We start from the raw sequence: 10986 nt of genomic DNA on the forward strand, positions 1-10986 counted from the left end.
ACACTCTCATTCCTTGGATCTGCCAATTATTGCAAGACACTGTCAGCACAGTAATGCATCCAACTGAATCGGGTTTGGATCCGGTTAGAAAATGCCCCGTCTGGAAAGGACACAGGCAGTGACACTGCCGGTTTTGGTAGGAGGCGGACTTTTCTCACTGTTGCAGACCGATGCAGACATAAGCTTCCCAGGCAGGGGCTGGATTTTTTGTTTGATGTTTGCACCATCCTAAAGAGAGCTGGGGCTCCCGGGGGTTTGCAGCGCACACCAAAGCGATGCTGTTATGAAACGCCCCGTCCTGTCCCTCCCGCAGTCAGTGGGAGCTCTGCCACCGGCTACCAGGGGAAAAATTGGGAACGCCACAGCCATCAAAAGCAAAATGAGAAAGCATCGGCTGTAACATCTGGCCATGTCTCCTCGGGAAGCGGGTGCCGCTCGCAGTGCGTGTCGGCCGGGAAGATGGCACCCGGGGGGGACGGCGTTGCTGGCGGCACCGCGGCAGCAGATCGGGCCAGATGGCGGTTTTCTCCTCTCCGTGCACTCAGCCCTGGGGGTCCCCTTGTCCTCCCGCTGTGCTGGGGGGTTTCCACCCCTCGGTGACAGCAGGCTCAGACCCCCACCCACCCTGGGCATCCCCCGCTCGCCCTGCCAGCCCTCCCCTCCGCACCTTCGCCTTTCCATGGCTCCGGCTCTGGGCAATCCTGTTTTCCACAGCAGCATTCGGTGCCATATCTCCCTTTCCTCAAAAAAATCCTCTCTCTATAACAATACAACTTGGTTCCTCACTCTGCATGTCGGGAAGCCCACCGGGTTTTACCCCTTTGGTTTTTACAATACAGACTTCCTCTTCTTGTGCCTGTTTATTTTTTCTCAGCCCTTTTGTTCCCCCCCCTGCCGCTTCCCTTTCGATTTCTGCTTAGTCTTGTAGTGACCTGACTTTTGAAAGCTGGCTTGAAGTGGTGTTTTCATTTTTTTTTCAGGGGTTTTATAGCCCATGCCGGTGCATGGACTGAAGCACACAGAATTTTAAATGACTCTACTTGTCAGGAAACTAAACACAAACGTCTGAGACACACTTGTTAAAATGTCTTCCTTAGAAATCTGAAAGGTTTCAACGTCCTTCATATTCAACAAAAGAAAAAGGGGTTATTGGCCGTGCTCGCTGGCCACACGGGTGCTGCAGGCTCCCCGAGCTGCAGTCTGCCCACCTTGCGCGTGTCCCACGGAACGGATCTCAAGCCATCCCCAAACGTTGCAGGGTTCACAGCCAGCTCATGAATTCTTCATTGCCGCTCCCCGTGTGGTGTCGGCTCTTAGTGTCACTTGCCTCATGCTTGCCAGAAACATTCTGTACACGGTGGCATCAGGTAATGGCAATAATTCTGGATTTTTTACGAGAAAGCTCAAAAGATTGAAGCTTGAGTGTCTGTGCCACGTTGGCCACCTACCCATGGCTTCGGCTCCCAAAAACATGCCCAGAAATGCAGGATCAGGGATAATTCCAGCAAACCCGGGGGTTTTGAGACTTTTCAATCTTCACACTAGCACCCGAGGAGGCACCTGAAACGATCACTGACTGTCCTGGTTTTCTACCTGTCTCCCCTCCAGGCATCGTCCGTGCCTCCAGCGTGTTCCCCATCCTAAGCACAATACTGCTGCTGCTGGGAGGACTCTGTGTCGGAGCAGGAAGGATTTACAACAGCAAAAACAACATTATTCTCAGCGCTGGGATTCTCTTTGTTGCAGCAGGTATGTTCTCCATAAACCGAGTCCTTAAGAAGTGCGGTGTTTGTCAACTGGAAAGGACTGTGGAGAAGCTTGCTGGCTCTTCTCTCCCTCTGTCCCTTGCCTGGATGGAGGGCACTAGCACCATCACATCAGGCACATGTCCTAAGAGAAAAATATGGTTTTGAAGTTCTACAATAGGTGTATTCTAGAAAAGCTTTTAGTTTTCCAGGAAAAGGAAGCTAAAGTCAGTAACAAGCTGGTTTTACACTATTTAAAAAGTACTAAATATTAGATGAATCAGGTGCCGTTTACATCCAGGGCCTTTTTTTTTTTTTTTTTTGCTTTTATATGATGTCAGAAAAATTTCCCTTCTGATAGGTGAGCCCGTTTTTGACACTAGAAGCATCTGAGAGAGTCAGCCACAGTGTTAGTAGCTTTCCCTGAAGCTCAGATTAAGCATGCTGCATTTAGATGAAAATTCAGCAAGGTGGAAGAGAACTTATCCTGATCAAGGTGAACAGCCATAGCCCTGAGCTCAAAATGTGTTTTTATTATTATTCTGATGTTAGAATCCCACTAACAATATTAGCAGTTCCCATAAGCTCCTTCTTTCCCAGCATGACAACGAAGAGAGGGGGACAAATCCTGCTGGATATTTTGGGATCCTTGTGAGCCAATGTGACCCAAATGTGGGTCTGTTCTTTGTTTTTCAAGAACAAGTGAAATCTTGAAATAAATGAAAGAGTAAATAAATGTAGTAAAATATCCTGCTCATAATCTTTGATCCATTCAGGCCCAGAAAGTAACATGCCTTGATCTTCCCATCCACATAACCACTGATTTATGTTTTTCTCTCTCTAGGACTAAGTAATATCATCGGGATCATTGTCTACATATCAAGCAATGCAGGTGACCCAAGTGACAAGCGAGATGACGACAAAAAGTACCATTACAACTATGGTTGGTCTTTTTATTTTGGAGCCTTGTCTTTTATTGTGGCCGAAACCATAGGTGTTCTGGCTGTGAACATTTATATTGAGAAGAACAAAGAGCTGAGGTTTAAGACCAAGAGGGAATTCCTTAAGACTTCTTCCAGTTCTCCTTATGCCAGGATGCCAAGTTACAGGTACAGGAGGCGGAGGTCCAGATCCAGTTCTCGATCTACAGAGCCTTCCCCATCTAGAGACATTTCTCCAGTTGGCATGAAGATAGCAAGCACCATTCCCATGAACGAAATTTCCAAAGAGAGCCTCTGAAGGTTACGACAGCTGCCAGCTACAACGCGGACCAAGAGGCCAGTTTCCTGCAGGTTCACAACTTCCTTCAGAAGGAATTTAAGGAAGGACTCCACGTCAACATGGTCAACAGGAGAACAACGCCTGTTTGAAGTACCTTCCCTCCTCGTGCTTTTTGAAGAAATGTCGAAACAGAATGGATCTGTTGTGAAAGAGACGGAGCGATGTTAAAATACCCTCTCACCTCTTTAATTGTGGCATGTGTTGAGGTAGCAAGTGGAGATCCTCTGGACCAACATAAAGATATTATACGCTCGTAGCTTTTTCTGAAGCTATTCGGAGTTTGTTTCTTTCAGTTCTTGGTGTCATGAGATGAAGGCAGTTTGTGTTCCTGCACTTTTGTAGTGTGTACAAAGTCTTGGAGAAACTGCAAAGGACTTGCCAGCGGTGTGTTTTACAGGATTACAGAAAAATTGTTGTACGACTTCCTTTTTCTAAAATTGAGATCCCTTAATACAAACTCACAAGTATAATTTATACCCAAGCCCAAGGATGAATACGAACTACTCATCGAGTGAGCCACTTTCCTTTGACACAGCATAAGCTTTGCCTCTTTCAAAAAAAAAAAAAACACAAAAAAAGAAAAAAGAAAATATTTTTGAAGGCAACACTTTCAAAAATTGACCTGTGCTACTGAAACCGTAGAGCACCCGCGTACTGAGCCTGACAGACTCCCCGATGGGGTGGTAAGGAGGTCTCCCATTTCTGGGTGTAAGGCATCCCTCCAGGCAATGCAGGTGTGGGAGGAGGGGGTGGGTGCACCTTGAAACCCCCTAGAAAGGGAAGGATGAAAGTAGGTGGGACTTGAGCATATTTGCAAATATCATTTCTTGCCTAACATTTAGAAAACTTGAATTCTCATTTCGACTAGCCCTAGTGCCTGATCCGGCAAGGTGCTGAGTGCTGTCTGTCAGGAGCCCCTATAGACTACTTATAGAAGAGCGAGAAGCAGAGCTGAGCCGGGGTGGCCCGTGCAGGCGAAGCCGCCGGTTCCCTGCAGCCGCATTCCTGTTTTCCTTACAGCTTCACAAGTGCAACACTAACGCTACTGGAAACTAAGATATCTAAGCAATGTGCGTAAGAAAACGAGAAGCTAATGCGTTCGGACTAGCCAAACTTCCTGCAGCGATGGGAATCGAGTGTTAACAGAATGGATGACAACTTTGTATTTTTTAAAATAGAACAAAAATGATCACTGTTTATGAGATATTTATTAAACTCTTTTTATTATGAATAAGTGCCGCATGGTGCGAGGTATAGTTGCTTTTAGATGGAAATGGTGGTTTGACCTAATTTAATTTATTTTGTAATGATGAATCTAATCGCATGCAGAGAGCCCACAGAAAACTCTATGCATCACCTGGGAAGGGAACAGATTTGTACCCTTTGCTTCTGTTTTTTTAAAAGTCTGAAATATTTTTTTTCTTTTTAAATTCCTGCTTTGATTTTTTTTTTTTTTCACACTTAGGCTTGGAATCTCAAAGCTCGAGGGCCTGACTCAAAGGTAATTTAATTTGATAGTACTCATGTTGATTTTAGTGACCGCTCAACCAAGCCATATGAGAACGAGGAGCCCGACTCCCCTTGGATGGATTAGGTGTAGTGAGAGAGGAGCATCTAATTCCCGTAAATTCCTTTGAATACACCTGTCTTCTTTGCCCAGAAAATCTTTGCTACCAGAAGACTAGAGAAGGGAGTGACAAGAAAAAAAAAAAATCATTATTTGGAAAGTTTGGCTCAAGGATGGTGGGAGATCTCAGCCAAACCATTAAAACCTCTTTAGTCTTAATTTATCCTGTGATGGGCACAGTGTCAGTGACTCAGTGACATTTGGATAGGAGGCTTTCAGCTAGTGGAACCAAGTCCTCCAGGAAAACCCTGGAGGAGCTGCCTTAACATCCCAAAAAAGCAAGCTGAACCCCCTCACCCTCCCTCCAGGTAAACCCTGCTTAAGCTTCTCTCCTTGCAAGAGCCGAGACACATTTCTCAATTTTAAGCTAAAGTCTTCCCCTAGTCGCTGTTAAGCTCTGCTTAGCCCTCAGCCTGGCTGAGCGACGTCGTTACTTTGGCAGAGGAGGGTTGGAGCCTTCATCCCTGCTTGTTCAGAGTTTCCATTCAGGTTAAAACTCTGCTGGGATCCTTTTTCAAACTTCTGAACTCTGAGAGCTAAAGTGAACAGAGTGATGGAAACAATTTAAAAGTAGAAAATGTTGTGCTACTTTCTGTATCAACACACTATGGAGAAAGACATTACACAAGCTTTTTAAAAAAAATTCAAAGAGGCAGACAAGAAAACTTTTTTACCTACTTTTCGGCTAGGACAACATAGAAGAGTTCTAAAATTATTAAAGTTCTTGATGAAAGGGTTTTTTTACAAGAATCTTTATGCTTTCAAACAATAAATTATTTCCTACTTTTTGAGACTTCGTAATATGAAAATACTTTGATTAGCTATGATAGAAGTAGAAGTTTGCAACGAAAAAAAAACACCTTCTGTCTCATTAGTGTGTCATACTAAGTGCTAATTAATTTACATCTAATGATAGTCGATGTATTTTTCAAGTGCAATTTCCCAGAACTATTTGTTTCCCACTGTGTTAATAAACTAATAGTTAGAAATAAGTCCTCATCTGTGTTTACTGTAATTAAGAATAAAACCATTCCCTTTAATACCAGGAGTTAGATATAGGCTGTTTCTCTAAACTCATGTCCATTGAACTGGAAGTTGACAGTGTGAGGTTTGCTTCGCGCGTTGGTTTTGTTCTTTTAATCGTCCTTCTCTGGTGAATGTGTTTAAAACCAACCACCTGATTCCAGCCAAAGCCCGATTTCTAGAGCCCAGCTCATACCTGCAGAGGCTTGTGCAGTATTTTTACAGCACGTCGGCAAAAAAAAAGTCTTACCGAGCGTTTTGGGATGTTCCTCTTTGCCAGAGCCTCCTCCCCGAGAGCAGGGCTGGTGTCAGCAGCTCTCCAGGCGCGATGCCCGGCTTCGGTCTGAGCCAGAGCATCATCTGCTCCTTCTCCAGCATCAGGCACCTTTGGAAAACGGAGCTGGAGCAGAGGAGTAGTCATGGGATGCTGATGGGACACGGGGTCTGGACAGGGAACAAAGGTACAGGGAGATAACAGAGACCAGAGCTTTCGTCCTGTAGGAGAATGGGGGCTGTGATTTAAAACTCTGTGTCAAATTGTGGTGCAGTAATTCGTTCAACCAAAGGGAAAAAAAAATAACAAAAAAGTGGTTTCATTTGAAATTTTCAGTTTTAAAAATTCTACAAAAATCAGTCTTTTCCTGTGGAAAATTTTGATTCTGATGAAACAGAACTGCACCATTCCTGCCCATGAACAGTGTCTTGCTCCATGGCTGATCCATCTGAACAGAATTTGATTGTGCTCAGACTTTGAAACCACTCAGTTCTGGTTTACAAAAAAAAAAAAAAAAAAAAATCTGTTCTTCCACATCTCTCTGGTTTCCCTGGACAGCATCGAACACAAATTAGCCCCCATTTCTCAACGAGGCCTGTAGATATCATCATCATACCATTAACAATTACTGATCTTTTGGTATTATCTTATAACATACTGTAACAGCAGACCCAAAAAAAAAGCTATTGGATGAGATTCAATTTTCCGAGAAACGAAGTTTCAGGTGTATCATCAGCTCTCTCTTCCTATTTTCTCATACACAATAGAAGTAAAATGAGAAATCACTTCATATGCCCATACATCTAACAATAAACTATTTTTATATTTCCTTTTCATTCTCTATGGATCACATATCCACAAGGGCTAATATATCACGTCCCTTGAGGTTACGGTTCTGTCTGCGGTTCTAAAGTGTTATTTCCACTGTGCTTCAGTTCTACTGGTATAACCACAACCATGTATAATGTACTTAATCCTTACTTTTTAAATAAACCATTTTAAATGTACTCATTGTTGTGTGGAGAAAGGTATATAGATTTTTAACTCCCGGTTTCTCTGACCTGAGATTTCAGTATTTTTTCACATTTCTACCTACTTTGACTGCAACAGGGAACATTACTGGAAGCCAATATATCAGAGAAAAAAAACTATTCTTGTGGTCCCATAGACCACAAAATCTCCAAGATAAGCTATCTTCACAGTATTTCCAGTCATTTGGGTTGGAAACTAAGAAAAAAAACTTCTAGTTTCCAGCTTAAACCTGGCCCACATGAGACACACTCAGGTTTTGGTGCCGGTTTTGGTGCCGGTACAGCAGCCAGAGGCTCTGCAAACCACCATCAAGAACAAGCCAGTGCCTTCTGAAGTGCTGGCCCTGAGCCTGCGCTTTGCATCCACCTTTTGAGGTTTCATAAGAATTTGCTTCCAAGCATCCTCCTCTCCCTGCTTTTGTCCATTTTGCCTGAAGAAAGCTCGACCCTGTGTGCTGCAGCCCCACGAAAGCTTTGCCCTGATCCCCACCATAAACCCCAGTGGCAGGAGCATCCTGAACCATCCCTGTATCAGAGGCAATGTTTCTTCTTCAATACCTCTTTTAACTTCACCTCCCTGGCTCCGAAGCCTCCAGACTGTCTTTAAGGCTGAAGCCAGCCTATGTACCCCCATCTGCCTGCCTCTGCCCGTACCCGTGGTCAATGGGCACGGCTGGAGGGAGGCAGGGATTAATCTTCTCAAACGCCTCCGACACCCAGTAGTGAAGCCATTTAAAGCTCAAGCTCAAAGTGACTTCCCTTGAACTAAAATAAATAAACTGAGCAAGTCTGTGGGTAAATAGTGACCCCAAGAGCTGTCCTGCTGCCAGCGGGGATGCATCAAAAAGTGATTTGTTTGAGGGGGAAGCAAAGACAGAGTCTTGAAGGCTTTGGAAAGTGGAAAAAGAGCTCAGCAAGAAGGATGGGGCATTTCCTTGGAATGAGAAAACTAACAAACATGGGAGGTGCCGAAAATAAAAGGGAATGAGGAGCGCTCTGCACCTGTCCACGCAATGGCTCATCTTACAGCCGCCGCCGCGCTTCGCCAGCGCTGGAGGGATCGCTTACCGAAACGGCACACCCGCCACGCCGGCGGTATTTTGAGAGAACGAAGCCGCGGTGGTGGGGATGGTCAGCCCTGCCTGCGCTCCGGGGTTGTTCTCTTTCTTCATGCCCATGGGAGTCTCAAAAATAAAATTAAAAACCAACAAAAACACACACATTTTGTTCTTGCCTTCAGTGACAGCCCCAGAATTAGGGAGGTTTTGGAAGGTGCCATTGGCAGTGCTCACGGGTCTCAGCCGCTCAGAGCTGACCATGACCACGGTGGTCTCCCCGCACCGGGGCAATGCCAGCTCGGGAGCTCAGATATTCCCCAGGAGCTCAAATGTTGCTCAGGAGTTCCCATTTGAAGAAAACTCTTTGCTGAAAACGTTTTTGAGCTGAGAGCAAACCAGGCACAATCTCCTCCACTCTGGGTTATTCTCACCCGGGAAGGGTCTTCTGCAGAACATCATTGTGCAAGAAGGGAGCTGCAGAATGTGGCTCATCTGGTTGTGGTCAATGCTGAGGCTGGTCTGGAAAAAATACAGAAAAGTGCAAGTGCTGGGGAACAGAGCCAACCCAACGCCTCTGCTAGGGACAAAATAATGCAAGAGTTCATCTTGAGACACTTCCTGTAGCATTTTCTTCAGGAGAGAAACAGAATTGTGTCTCTCACTTGCTGCTGCTAAAGTGCCGCTAATTACAACCCCCCCGCTTCCCAACAGGTCCTTGTTAAAAGTCTGTTTATATTTCACGTGGTATTGGATTTTAAATGGGAATACTTGCCAGCTGACGTGGGGAGATGGCAGGAATCATTCCTAGAGGATTATGTACCACGGTCCTCTGGACGTGTAGGCAACCTTTGGGGTTCCCTTTATCCCTCTGCCCCACCAGGAATCAGCTTTACTTCTGCATTTGTCAGATGCCCACCCAGCCCACCAGCCCTCCCAGTCACTGTCCCGTCACCTCCACGCTGGGACAGAGATTCCTGGGCTGGGGACAGAGCTCAGCCCATGGACAAAGAGCCCTTTGGCTCTCGACTCGGCGGTTACAGGGGCCACACCGGTGATCACCAAACACCTGCTGGTCCCCAAACACCCCCGGAGCCTGTGCCGGGAGGAGCGGGCAGTGCGGTGCGGCTACATCAGTCCTCGTAGCCAACCCACAGAGCCCATGGGAGCAAGAACCCCACAAAATAGTTCCTTTCCCAGGCTCTAGGTCACTTTTTTTGAGCTGGGGACAACATTTCACCTTAGCTGCTGTAACACGAGTTTCCAGTCTCTGGGGAAGCCCCTGCCTCTCCTGATGAAGCTCATCAAGTCTTGTTCACGCTCCCAGCTCCTCTCTGCAGGGAAGGACGAGTTTTTCTCTTCTGATTTTGCTTTAGTTGTTTCCTGGATATTATTAGGAAACTCAAAACAAAACCAAACCCTGAGGAAGGTATCCAGATCGGAGTGCCTAAATGAGAACAAAGAATGTGATTCTTGCCAACACTGGAAGAGACACAAAGACCAACACTAAGGAAAAAATTAATGAGTTCCCACCCCTGCAGTCCTTGTAGGCTGTAATTAGTCTAAAGCACGATCATTAGCGCTGGCTTCCTGAGCAACCAGAGCCTTGCTTTGTGCCCACATTTGCAAACAGATGTTCACTTACACTCAATGTGTGGAGGACCTGTGGAGGTTGCAGCATCCAGGAAGCGCAGTCAGGATGCAGCTCCTAAGACCCACTGATGTCTAGTGAAATTTAACAACAGGCTACTTCAAAAGAAAAGGCGTTACATTTTTAATGCGTTCCTGTTCTGGTTAAAGTCTGTTCCCTTTAGGATTTTCCACTTTCATGAGAACTCTTAGTTCAGGTTTGAATGTAAGCCTCCAATATTTCTCCCAGCCCCAACCCGGTGTATCACAGTCCTGCACACGGCTGTGGGCATCTTCCTACACGTGTGCCCGTCGTCTCTGGCCCCAGCTTTGCCCCGTGTCCTCAGCACCTTCCTCCATCCCCTTTCCCTCCGGTTTCGCACCACGTCCCTTCGCTCCTTCCCATCACTCCCACCTCCCCAGCAGGACCCTGGTGCCCTTCCCAGGTTCAGACCCATCCCCCTGCTCCCCAGGGGTGTCTAAGCCCAGTCACACATCAAGCAGAGTAATGTTAACGCCTTTAAGTCATATTTCAATTGCAGTTATTTTGGATCAATATTTTTCAACTTATTGTTTTCTCTCCCTTTCACCTTAACTCCTTGCTTCAGCTCATCCTCGTTAATTGGAGCTGACACCTCTGCATGTTTCTTTTGACATCAAATCAGGGTGTTCATAAGCTAGAGCAGCTTTGACATTATCTTGACATGATAACATGATATTTGCAGCTTTCCACTGGCTTCTTTTTAACCCTTCTTTTGGCATTCAGGTACTGTCACCCTCCTCTGTTTGACATCCCAGTTGTCACGTCATCTCCAGAGTGGCCTCGGCATCGGCATTAGCATCAATTAGCTTTATGATCAGCTGAAATACCAAAGGGAAGGAGAGGGGCTGGCCTCTGGGATGAGGGTGACAGAAGTCACTTCTGAAAGAAGGAAAGGCTGTGGCGGGCGAACGCAGGAGCTGCTGTATGCACGGAGGCGGATCTGGCTGGTGGGAAAAAGCGAGAGGTTTTGCATTAGGAAAAAAAAAAAAGGCAAAAAAAAAAAAACAACCAAACTCCCAAACTGGCTACTCAAAATACTGCAGGTTAGCTAAAAATAATTATAATAAAAATGAGCAATAAAATAAATAAGTTTTCTCTGGAGAGACATCCAGCTTGGAATTCCTCGCAGGGGCTGCGGCGAGCTGGAGGCATGGGCGTGCAGAGTGCGGGCTCCAGGGCTATTAAACTATTTAGGAGCAGCCTGAACTCGGGCCCGGCTCTATTATAAACACAGATGTTTCCATAACCTTGCTGAAAAGTTAATCATCCTATTAATGC

General features: G+C 45.8%; 1 protein-coding gene across 1 annotated transcript in view; it reads left to right on the plus strand.

Annotated features, from left to right (window-relative positions):
* The window catches only part of LOC104468306 (voltage-dependent calcium channel gamma-4 subunit-like), a gene marked incomplete at its 5' end in the record, with an annotated part of 6609 nt that extends 3287 nt beyond the window's left edge, over positions 1 to 3322 (plus strand). The window contains 3 exon segments of the mRNA XM_010082377.1: positions 1609 to 1749; positions 2590 to 2967; positions 2970 to 3322. Coding sequence (XP_010080679.1) covers positions 1609 to 1749; positions 2590 to 2967; positions 2970 to 3115 — 665 coding nt within the window.
* Positions 3323 to 10986: the final 7664 nt, after the last annotated feature.

This window comes from Pterocles gutturalis, unplaced genomic scaffold (genome assembly GCF_000699245.1).
Source record: "Pterocles gutturalis isolate BGI_N339 unplaced genomic scaffold, ASM69924v1 scaffold28364, whole genome shotgun sequence".
Classification (NCBI taxonomy): domain Eukaryota; kingdom Metazoa; phylum Chordata; class Aves; order Pterocliformes; family Pteroclidae; genus Pterocles; species Pterocles gutturalis.